This window comes from Condylura cristata, unplaced genomic scaffold, assembly GCF_000260355.1.
Source record: "Condylura cristata isolate star-nosed mole 26May11 unplaced genomic scaffold, ConCri1.0 scaffold00030, whole genome shotgun sequence".
NCBI classification, from domain to species: Eukaryota; Metazoa; Chordata; class Mammalia; order Eulipotyphla; family Talpidae; genus Condylura; species Condylura cristata.
Window position 1 is genome coordinate 20,423,628 of NW_004567131.1, and position 11,903 is coordinate 20,435,530.

General features: G+C 43.5%; 1 protein-coding gene across 2 annotated transcripts; it reads left to right on the forward strand.

Annotated features, from left to right (window-relative positions):
* Positions 1-1,118: 1,118 nt before the first annotated feature.
* Positions 1,119-8,926, forward strand: VIM (vimentin). Of its 2 annotated transcripts, XM_004691276.2 has the most exons (9): positions 1,119-1,834; positions 2,465-2,525; positions 5,234-5,329; positions 5,416-5,577; positions 6,091-6,216; positions 6,570-6,790; positions 7,254-7,297; positions 7,693-7,778; positions 8,568-8,926. In XM_004691276.2, exons 1-9 carry the CDS (start codon positions 1,272-1,274, stop codon positions 8,607-8,609), a joined length of 1,401 nt encoding a protein of 466 aa, XP_004691333.1. In that variant the 5' UTR covers positions 1,119-1,271; the 3' UTR covers positions 8,610-8,926. The 2 variants fall into 2 exon arrangements, with proteins under 2 accessions (XP_004691333.1, XP_012586838.1); XM_012731384.1 differs by lacking the exon at positions 7,693-7,778 and having other exon boundaries at positions 1,136-1,834.
* The last annotated feature ends 2,977 nt before the right edge of the window (positions 8,927-11,903 follow it).

Genomic DNA, 11,903 nt, shown 5'->3' on the forward strand with positions numbered 1-11,903 from the left:
TTCACTCTGTAACTGGGGCACATTACACCTTTGATGACTTCCACCATAGCAGAAAAATCTCGGATCACTCAACTACTGTCTGCACCTAGGGACGCTGAGTTTCCTCTTTCACCCAGAACTTTCGGATTAGTGTTAGAAATCGGGTGTGGCGCAAGGGGGTTGGAGGGGGGGGGGTGACAAATGAGAGGAAGTTAGGGGGAAGGGAACTTGGCTAGTAAAACCTCACGCTAGTGCGTCCGTGCTTTAGTACTTAAGAACTACGGAGCATTCCAGTCTCTCCGCAACCGAACGCACCCAGGAAAGTAAGAGACCCAGCTCGAAGTTAGCTAAAACTTAGAACAAACTGCGCGGAGTTTGAGGAACGCAAGTCAATCTCGTCTAACGGTTTCCCACTTGCCGCTAGAAGCCCTCACCCACCGCGGGACTTTCGGGAGCTGTGACTCACCGCAAATGACTCAGCGACCCCACCCCTCTCCCCAGGGCTTTCCTCCCCGCTGCCACACAGTCAGCTGGTCGAAAGCCAACTCAGTCCGTTAGGTCCCAGGATGGGTGCCCCCAAGACAGGAGGATGAAAAGAGACGCCCGCGGACCGCTGCCTTTGCAAGCCCCGGCGCGCGAGGCTGCCTCGAATCTCAGGCGTCCTTTGTTTCTTTCTCCCAGTTTCCGATCTTCCAGATCCCTTTCCCCCCTTCGCTTGCATCCCTGCCCGCGGGTCTCCCCGCCCACTGGCTCCCTGCTGAACGCCGCCTCGCTGCCGCGCGCCCCTCCCACTCGCGGACTACTCCCAAGCCCCTTTGGGTGGAGTGCAGGACCCCAGGAGTCTGGTCTCGAGTGGGATCCCCCTCCAGTGCACGACCCAGACGTTTGCAGCCTTCCGAGTAAGGAGAACTCGGATTGTCATCAGAAAAGTCCCCGAAAATCCTCCCACAGCCGAGAAGCGAGGGGACAGTGCCCAGGCCCGGGCTACCCAGAAGTCTGGAGGGCGGCTCCAGAAAGCCCCCGCCCCAACCTCGGCCCACCCTTCCCGCCTCTTGTTGGGTCCCCATTGGCTAGCGCGCTCTTGGTAGTGGGAGGGGACCCTTTTTTCTGACCGGGTTATAAAAACAGCGCCCTCGGCGGGGTCCGGTCCTCTGCAACTCTCGCTCCGAGGTCCCTGCGCCGGAGACACAGCAGCCCCCCACCGCACACACCCACAGCGCCCCAGCTCGCCCCTCCATCCGGACCTGCTCGCGCTACCGCAGCAACCCAGCCCACCGCCACCCTCTGCAACCATGTCCACCAGGTCCGTGTCCTCGTCCTCCTACCGCAGGATGTTCGGTGGCCCCGGCACCTCCAGCCGGCCGAGCGCCAGCCGCAGCTATGTGACCACCTCCACCCGCACCTACAGCCTGGGCAGCTCGCTGCGCCCCAGCACCAGCCGGAGCCTCTACACCTCGTCCCCGGGCGGCGCGTACGCCACGCGCTCCTCTGCGGTGCGCCTGCGGAGCGGTGTGCCGGGCTTGCGGCTGCTGCAGGACTCGGTGGACTTCTCGCTGGCCGACGCCATCAACACCGAGTTCAAGAACACCCGCACCAACGAGAAAGTGGAGCTGCAAGAGCTCAACGACCGCTTCGCCAACTACATCGACAAGGTGCGCTTCCTGGAGCAGCAGAACAAGATCCTGCTGGCCGAGCTCGAGCAGCTCAAGGGCCAGGGCAAGTCGCGCCTGGGGGATCTCTACGAGGAGGAGATGCGGGAGCTGCGCCGGCAGGTGGACCAGCTCACCAACGACAAAGCCCGCGTCGAAGTGGAGCGCGACAACCTGGCCGAGGACATCATGAGGCTCCGGGAGAAGTAAGGAGGCGCCTAAGCCGGGCGCCTGAAGGGAGGGAGAGGGGCCCGGACGGTCCCCGCGCGGGGGCTGCCACGCCCTTGGGGGTTGGCGGGGCGGCGGCTGCGGGCGGGACGGTGGGGGAGCTGGCTGTGGCTGAGGCGGCGCAGCTCCGCCCAAAACCCAGACCTTGCAGATGCGTTTCCTTTCTACTCCCACTCGTTGCTCAAGAACGCCCTGTTTCAACTACAGATTTCTTAAAATTACCATTTTGTCTGTAATTGAAGACTCTTGGGAACGATGCGCACTTTTCTTCAAACTTTGAAAAAGTTTCTGGGCTCCCTCTGGCGGGCTGCCAGCTTTGGACGGGACGGGGGAGAGGAGGACGGCTGTGGAGGCAGCGAGACAAAGGGATGTGGAGGCTCGGCTCGGGGTGGCAGAGTTCGTCTTGCTGTCAGTGTAGCGACGGTGACGGCTCTTCCACGCTTCGGCCGAGGTGCCCCTGAAAGTGGTCGAGGGTTGCCGTTGTAAAAATCGCCGACGCTAGCTTCCCGTGGAGGTGGCGCGATGGGTCTGGTCTTAGGCGTGGCGAAGTGGTTGTTGGGTGTGGTCGCCCCAGTTCCCCTTTGGTTATTGTGTTGCTACTGTTACAGGTTGCAGGAGGAAATGCTTCAAAGAGAAGAGGCCGAGAGCACCCTGCAGTCTTTCAGACAGGTTTGTAGATTCTCTTTCCCCTGGCAGACACCGGACCCTACTCAGCCAACCCATCCGCAGTCTTAAAAGTTACTTAATAGCAGTGCAAAACTTCTCGTCTGTGCACAAAGCCCCCTACTGGTCAAAAAAAGAAAAAGAAAACCCCACAGATTCAAGTTTCACCAGATTTAAAAAAACAAAACACAACTGGTGATTTAAGTCATCTTTGACATAAAGAAAGTGTTTAACTTTGTACTTCGTGTCAAGATTTTCCCAAAGAAATATTTTTCCATTTCGTTTTAGCAACACATTGACATTCCAAGATCTCAGTCACCGTGTGAACTAGATCGCGGTTTGCTAAAAGCCCAGTTGGCTTAACTTTTTACAAGGCCACAAAAAGCGCAGTTCTGTGCTGTAGTGTAAAATGTAAAACTTGTTGGAGGATAAGGCACTTAGTTTACTGGAATTAAGCCAGAAAGTTTCTTTTCATCTCGGAGTTCTATTGTGCCATTAAAATTAGAAGGGAGTATCGCTATGTGCCAACTATTTTGTGATCCAATAGGAATGAAAAGGAGCCATCTGTCCCTCAGCTGAAAGATATTAATGGTTTCTACGGGCTTCACTATGGAATGTAGATACAGACATTCTGGCCAGTGTGGTGGCTCTGGACAGATATAATAGGAGTCTTTGTGTTCCCAGAGAAGCTTTTCAACAGGCTACATTCTTATTGAATATGTAATGATGTAAGCACAGTTCTAATTGGACACAAGTATTTGCTAACATCCGTTATCTAATATCTGGTCCAGACTTGTGAAGTATGTGATGTGGAGTTCTTAAAGCTACAGTCATACCTCCCATTTAGAAAGGGCTTCCTTTCGTGGGGTCTTGCATCTGTTAGACCTCCTTCCATAAATAAAATAAAACTCTTAAGACTGAAGAATGTCATTTTAATGAAAAGGCTTGTTTTTCTTTTTGCTCCAAAGCTTGGTGGATTCAATTTTAATTTAGAATTGGAATCCAGAAGCAGGAAGAGTTCCGGGCATAGTTTTATTCTCCTGAACATTTACTGGATTTGGCTATAAAAGCACTGTAAAGTGAATAGGTTAGAGTAACATTTTGAAGCAAAAATACATTTGCCAAATTAATTTAAACCCATGGATGTATAATCAGTTTTAACAACTATGCATTTATGATCATTGTACCTGACATAATTTTTGCAGGTTAGTGAGTTAATGTAAAATGTTATTAGTGGAAAAGATCTCTGATTTACGGATTAGGTCAAATCCTTCGCATTCCCTTCAATGAAGTAGGTTTTCACATTGAATTCTTTAGAACTTAGTAAATTATCTTTTCTTTTTTATGGCTTAGTAATGAGCAAAAATAATTTTTTCCCTAAGTCCAATCTTTTAGTTATCACCTATTCCTCACTTTTCCGTGAAGGTGATAGAAATGCCTTAACATTTTAAGACTAGGGCTATAACTAGTATTCCAAATATAATGATATGCAAGATAAGAGGTATAAAATTCCTCCTGACATTCCCTCCAGGTAAAATAAAACTTAGATGCAGAATTACACATTCTGACTTGGAATGAAGCAGTTGAGAAATAGTGGCTATGCAGGAGTGCAAGACCGACCCAAATGTCACAGCTAGTTTCAGTGTATGCTAGTGCTTTGGCCACTCGTTCTGAAACAAGGTTAGTCTGAGTTGACACAATGCTAACATTGAAGGGAATGTGAAGGACTCTCCCTAGGATGAGAAGGGAGTGTCAGAAGAAAAATCCTACAGAGAAAGCAAATACTTTTTTTTTTCTTGTTTTCCTGAAGTGTGTATTTGCCATTATATTTTATTTGCCTAAATTATGTTTTAAATTTAGCCTGGGACCTCAATTCCAGATGATTTACATGCTTGCTCTGCAGTATATTTCAGAGGTTGAGTAGAGAAAAAAGAAGTTAGGTGTACACTGCACTACGGAAGTACAAATTTCTGTGCTGCATATACTCATGTATACATGAAGTTGTAAAATTTGGCCACTACTGTGGCATTTTATTCCCTGATATTACCAAAAAAAAACATTTAAAATGCTGATTTTAATGATTTTAATCAATGACATTGATTTTCTTGATTAAAAAAGCAATAAAAGTGTAACTGGAATCATGTGTAACTCAGCAGTAAATGAATGTAATTATTCATGTACTTCTTAAATTTATTTTTGAGTTACTAACCACCTTGAATACAACACAGTGAGTCACAATTCAAATTTACTAATGAAGAGAAGGAAGCAAAGTATATTATAGCCCTGGGTACCTCACAAACTTATTCAAAGGTCATCAAATTTATCAACACCCTCTTTGTAGTGATAGCACTAAGCTCAGATGGTTAATTTAAAATGATAGCCCTCCCTGGTGGTGCAGTTAAAGCACAGCACTATGAAGCTATCCGCAGCCACTGCAGCACAAGTTGGAACCCTGGCCAGGGCGGTGACCCACATGGTGCAGCAGACCTTGCCTGTCCTGCCCACTGCTCCCCTCAGCACTGAATTCCAGTCATTCTATCTGTTCTGCTCCCCACTGTCTCTGGTGAATCCTCTCAGTCCCGGCACCTCTGGCCTGTACCCCAGTTCTTGTATGCATAAATAAAAAAAAATCTTTAAAAAGTAAAATAAAATGACTGAGAGAAGCTGTAGATGTTAGCATCTTCCATCTCCTGTATCTTCTCTTTTCTAACTAGGATGTTGACAATGCTTCATTGGCACGTCTTGACCTTGAACGTAAAGTGGAATCCTTGCAAGAAGAGATTGCCTTTTTGAAGAAACTGCATGATGAGGTAAGTGGAGTCATTTTCAGTGAATGAATGTGGGTGAAGCTACTACATACTTGGCTTGGCTGACCTTCTATCTGTTCTTTCTTCAGGAAATCCAGGAGCTGCAGGCTCAGATTCAGGAACAGCATGTCCAGATCGATGTGGATGTTTCCAAGCCTGACCTCACGGCTGCTCTGCGTGATGTACGTCAGCAGTACGAAAGTGTGGCTGCCAAGAACCTTCAGGAGGCCGAGGAGTGGTACAAGTCCAAGGTAGGAAACAGTGTGGTCAGAACAAAAGAAAGACTGGTTCTGCAAATATAATACCTGAGCGAAATCCCTAAATACCCTTTAGCTTTAGCTGAAAAGCTGGCTTTATGCCCAACTTGCATTATGTCCAACTTACTATAACAACCTTACCACTCATACACCTTGTTTAGAATAGTAGATTCCCGTTCACTACCTTTCTTGCAGCCACTTCTGAATAAACTCAACACCATGTCATTTACCTCTAGCTGTTTTTAATGAGGATGATACAGTGATTGTTAGGTGGAAATATCAGCCTAAAACTTCCACTGTTTTTTTCACTCTGGCTTTCAAAAGGAAATTAAGACATCTTGGAAGACATTGAGACTTGAACATCAAATATGAAATGTGGTTTACATCATGCTTGCTTTATTTGCTTATTTTCCATCATTTAGCTTTTGCATTTGCTCATCAAGATAAAGTCTTAGCTTTGTAGAAAGTTCACTTGGGTGATCTACATTTCTAATTTCCTCCCAACAGTTTGCTGACCTCTCTGAGGCTGCTAACAGGAACAATGATGCCCTGCGCCAGGCAAAGCAGGAATCAAATGAGTATCGGAGACAGGTGCAGTCCCTCACCTGTGAAGTGGATGCACTTAAAGGAACTGTGAGTATCACACCGCAGTAAAAGGAGATAGCCAGCTTGGAGACATTCACTTAATCACACTAATAGTGACATCTGAACAAAACATTAAATAAAAAGAATATATTTTAATACTAAGAAAATGAGTTATCAAGATAAATTCAAAAAGATTTTTGAGATGTGAAAGTTTTAGCTTATATCTATCATTTCTTCTAAGAAGGGATTTAGTACTTTCTTCACCTAAAATGTGAGGGTTCCCCATTTGCCACTAAGGAAAATTATTTTAAATGGTCTGTGAATCAGTCTAGGAATAGCTTTTTTTTTTTTTGTCTTTTATTCTGGGCAGTAACATTGTCAGTTTTTCTCACGTCCTACAGAATGAGTCTCTGGAACGTCAGATGCGTGAAATGGAAGAGAATTTTGCTGTTGAAGCTGCTAACTACCAAGACACTATTGGCCGCCTACAGGATGAGATTCAGAATATGAAGGAAGAAATGGCTCGACATCTTCGTGAATACCAAGACCTGCTGAATGTCAAGATGGCTCTTGACATTGAGATTGCCACCTACAGGAAGCTGCTGGAAGGGGAGGAGAGCAGGTATAGAATGAGCACTTAGGGGATGATAAATAGCTGCTTTCTAGAAATGTTCTAAAGATTAAGTGAGTTCATGTTCACAAGGCTTTTATGAACATGAACTCATTTAATCTTTAGAACATTTCTAGAAAGCAGCTATTTATCACTGTTCATGGACGAGGAAACTTAGGTTCAAAGTTACCTGCCTTTGCCATTCTTTAGCAGAGCTGGGATCTGAACCCACAATTCTGTAAAAACCAACAGTTACCTCTCTGTGATGCCTCCAGTTGATGTTCCATGCACAGATAATGCTTGGAGTGAAATATTTAAATGTACTAATGAAACCAGCCATGGGTTAATACTTCTGGGGCAGACCCCCCTCAATTACAAGAGTAACTTAATTATTGAAATCAAGAAGTCTCTAAATGTGTGCCTTGTTTGAGTAGTTTCCCAAAATTTTTTACTGTTTTTCTTCATCTTTTTACAGGATTGCTCTGCCTCTTCCAAACTTTTCTTCCCTGAACCTGAGGGGTAAGCATCCATTGCCTTTTATGAAAAACTTCAGATCTTGTAGACATCCTATTTATAATAATGCACTCATTTTTAACAAAACTAGAACATGCCACACAAGAGAAAATTCTAGAAAACATCCATAATTTTCAAACCCAAGTCTCGCTACACAGTCTGCTACAAGTTAAATTTAAACTCTGTTATCGTTCTTGGTGACAGAGTATGTGTATCGTGACGTAGTTGATTCACCCTGAAGTGACAGCCGTATCAGACACCAAGTCTGAAAATCAGTAATTGACTTTAGGAATATTTTGGAAGTAATAATTCATGTGAGCAAAAAAGATAATTGTTTAGTGAGATAGTTATTTTTTTTTTAAATTTCACTGTATTCATTTGGGCCCTGTTTCTTTATTCAGAAACCAATCTGGAATCCCTCCCTCTTGTTGATACCCACTCAAAGAGAACACTTCTGATTAAGACGGTTGAAACTAGAGATGGACAGGTTGGTATCTTTAAATCAGAACTGGAATCATTCCAGGCAGACATTGAAATCCTTTTAAGTCAATAAATCTGCATCTTAGTTAAACAATTTGGGAGGTTTCAGTTTCACTCACACACACTAAAAAGAGAATAGTGCTCTTTTTCCAGTGCTGCACACAGCTGCACAGAGCCATCTAGTCACTCGGTTCCTGAAGATGAGCTAGCAGTCTTCCCGCAGTCCAGAATCAGGGCGTGTTCTCTGGCGCTTCATTTGAAATGGGAGTAACTTAACTTCCTTAAGTTACTTCCTATACTAACGTCATTCAACTATCTCAATGTCAGAAATATTTTGAGCCTGCATATACATACCACCAGCTAGACACTCTGAAGGCCTTTTATGTAGCACAAGGACATGCCATATGATCAGTTAGTTTCTTATTATCTCTCTATACCAGGAAAGAAGTGACCAAAATTAGTTGTGATTTTCAGCTCATCTTTTCCTTGTGCACAAACTTAAAATGGACTTGCCATGCATTTCAATACCTTAATTTTGAACTTATAGCATCCTTCTTCATAAAGTTTGCTTTTTGAAAGAATTTTCTCTTTTTAAAGTCACACCATAACATGCATTTGACTCATGTAGCTATGTGTCCACTCTCTAGCTCTATAACCCTTGCCATGCAGAACAACATAATCTTCCGATTTTCCCACTAAATGACATAGATGTAGCATGATTTTTCTGTCATACTTTATGGGTTAATTTAAACTTTAATATATAGTATGTTATTTGATTTGATTTTTTTTTTGACAGGTTATCAATGAAACTTCTCAGCATCATGATGACCTTGAATAAAAAGTGCACACACTTGGTGCCGCAACATATTACCAGCAAGAATGAGAAAGAAATACAGATCTTAAAGAAACAGCTTTCAAGTGCCTTGCTGCAGTTTTTGGTAGCGCAAGATAGATTTGGAATAGGAATAAGCTCTAGTTCTTAAGAACCAACATTCATCAAAGAATTAGAAAAAAAAATTACCATGTAATCTAGTTAAGAAAGGAGACTTGTGCTAGAATACTTTTTAAAAAGTATTTTTGGAATACCATAAAACTGCTTTTTTCCAACAACTATCTGACCAACCTGTTCTGCTTCAATAAATCTTTGGAAAACTTTTGGTGTGTTGCTTATTTGAAGATACCTAACCAACTTTCTGCATTTTACATTTTAACTAAAGATTTTTTGACCTATTGGTTAACTTGCCACACACACACACACACACACACAACCAAGTTTAGTTTGATCTAGTTCCACACATTTATTTATGCTTGAGGTATAGTCCTTAATTCAGTCATTTTAGGTGGACTTACTTTTTGATTATGTTATTTATAAAAACTTACAAATACAGGGCCCTCCCTGGTGGTGCAGCGGGTTAAAGCACAGCACTAAGAAACTAAAGCCACCTCCGCATGAGTTCGATTCCCACCTAGCCCAGAGGTGACCACATGGCGTGGCAGACCTCGCCTGACCGGCCCGCTGCTCCGCTCAGCAGTGTACTTCGTCGATCTGCCTGTTCTGCTCCCCACTCTGTCTCTGGTGAAGTCTTTCGCCACCCCTGAGTCTCTGGCCTGTACCCCAGTTCTGTATGCACAAATAAATAAATCTTTAAAAAAAAACTTACAAATATGAAAGCTTTTTTCATAAAATAAGCTCATTTGGGTTGAGATCTATGGGTAATTTCAATTTTAACATAGAGACTTGAATAAAATGAAAACTTTTTGGCGGGTACTGCAAATGAGTAGCATAAAGCCACTGCAGGGTGAAAGCAGAAAGCGATGTTCAAGATAAGAGGGACTGAGCTTTCATTCACCATAGGCAGAGCAAAGGGAAAAGTGTGAGATTTAACATAGGAAGCTCTAGCATTTGTGTGTGTGTGTGTGTGTGTGTGTATGTGATCTCTAGATATTTTTAGACATTTGTGTGTTTGGAGAATGAAATAAACCACAAAAGAAAGAAAACGTCCTTTTTTTTTTTCTGGGGGGGATAAAATTAACATGGTAAAAAGGATAAACTGTCTTGTGTAATAAGCTTTCAAAACCCACAGCAATGAAAATGAAATGGTGTAATCCTGAGATACTTCCTAGAGGCCTGGAGCAGCCCTTACAAGGATGATAGAATTTAAATAAACAGAAAGGATGGTATTTCCCCGGGGCATTGGAGTTTCAATAGTTTGGTATTGTGCTCATCTGAGGAACTCCTTTGAAAATGCCTGGACCTCTGAATTGTCTCCTATAATACTATTTTTAAGTATTTGCAACTACCTCTTTCCAGTTGCTGTGAGGGAATAGTCACAGTTTACACAAAACCCTCCTGAGTGCGACACACTGCTAAGTGGCACTAGCCTCAGTTTCCATGGTTTTAGTTCCTGTGGCCGCTACATCAGTGAAAACAGGATGTAGTAGGGGACCCTGGCTAGGGTACTTCACATCGTAGTAAGCCTGGGGGTTTGTGCCTTAACAACTGAGGGTCATTTCTCCTCTCAGACTCATAACTGGACCAGTTTGAACAAGAGATTCTATCTGCTCATCCCAACCTTACCATAATCTTATGGGAAAAGGTAATGGGGCTCTTTTGTTGTGCTTCCCCATCTCCCCTACAGATTTGAATCGCTGACAAGTTTAGTGGTGTAATCATTTTAAAGCAAACAGCCATGTTTTGAATCCTAGAGATGTTTTTTCTGTTTGCTTTTTGCTTTTGTTTTTGCATTAGCCATTCCCACTGTATCCCTCAGCTTTTGAACCCATCTTCTCTTCTAATTTACCTGACTTTTAGTCTTTGAGCACCATCCAGGGCAAATATCATACCCAAGTTGAAATCAAGTTACATATTTCTTCCCGGGAAAAAGAAAACAGGATGACTAGGAGTTCTGCACAGATACATTGAGATGAGAGATTCCCTACTCTTAAAATTTCCTTCCAGCAATTTCTAAAATCGCTTCCATGAAATGGAAAAGATGAGTGGGCCTCCCTTATCAGTGACTGTCAGAAATTAGCCCTTAATGAAAAGCCTCCAAGGGGCCCACCTCATAGAAATTCAAATCTATTTCAGTCTTTTTCATTTTTATCTTTAATTATACTGTTAGCATTTTCCTTATCTTCTACTTTGGAAACCTAATAAAATGAAGCTATCTTCTCACCACCTATGGTGAAGTAAAGATTAATGCTTAGTTCTTTTCTGTAAAACATTAATCCAAGATTAAAGGACATTTTTTTTAATGGGGGTAGGGAGAAAGAAATGATTATATAAAATACAAGTGTGAAAACAGTGACCAAAAGGATTGCAAAGTCTGTGGAAATAATGGGAAAATCAAGTCCTGTGAAGTCTCTCATTTTGGTGACAGATGGAAGAGATAGCAGGTGAAATGGAGGATTTAGTTATCACCCTTCTAATACAGGACCCACCCTTTTATGGCAGCCTCTGAGCCAGGACCTAGAAAGTGAGGTCTCCTTTCTAAGACTGTGAGACTAAGGGGGTTAAGGTATGCAGTGACTGGAGGAGAAGCTGAGAGGGGAGGGAGCTGGGAGTGTAACAATTTCCAGTTCCAGGAAGCCTCAGGCATTGCTAGAAGGAAGCAAGAACTAGGCAGACAACATACCCTCAAAAAAGTCTTTCCAGCTGGCCAGAGTTTATTTTACTTAAGCTCTGTCTTAATCTGATAGAACTGCCATAACAAAATACCACAGACTAGGGGGCTTGAGAAACAGAATTTTTCTTACAGTTCTAGAGACCAGAAGCCCAAGGTCAAGATGCCAGCAGGGTTTTTTACCTGAGACCTCTCTCCTTTAGTATATCTCTTATAAGGAATCCAATTACATTGGATGAGGAACCACTCATATGTCCTCTTTTTACTTTAATTACCTTTGTAAGGACTCTGTTGTTAGATAGTTTGGGTGGGCCGAAGATAACACAGTGGAAGTTATCGAGGAAAAACCTATAGGAGCTCATAGGACACTATCTGGGGTACATTTGCCTAGTGGTGGGGGGGAGGGGGGAGGAGGGAGAAGACCAAGACTCCTGCCTCCCACAGCGTGGACCCCATAACATTTTTTTTTCCAGAATGAGATGGAGCTAGCAACCTGGCCTCTATTTAAG

Coding starts and splice junctions, on each gene's coding strand:
- VIM (XM_004691276.2), top strand. CDS start 1,272: ATGTCCACCAGGTCCGTGTCCTCGTCCTCCTACCGCAGGATGTTCGGT. Junction 2,526..5,233: donor CCCTGCAGTCTTTCAGACAG/GTTTGTAGATTC, acceptor TTTTCTAACTAG/GATGTTGACAATGCTTCATT. Junction 7,298..7,692: donor TTCTTCCCTGAACCTGAGGG/GTAAGCATCCAT, acceptor TTCTTTATTCAG/AAACCAATCTGGAATCCCTC.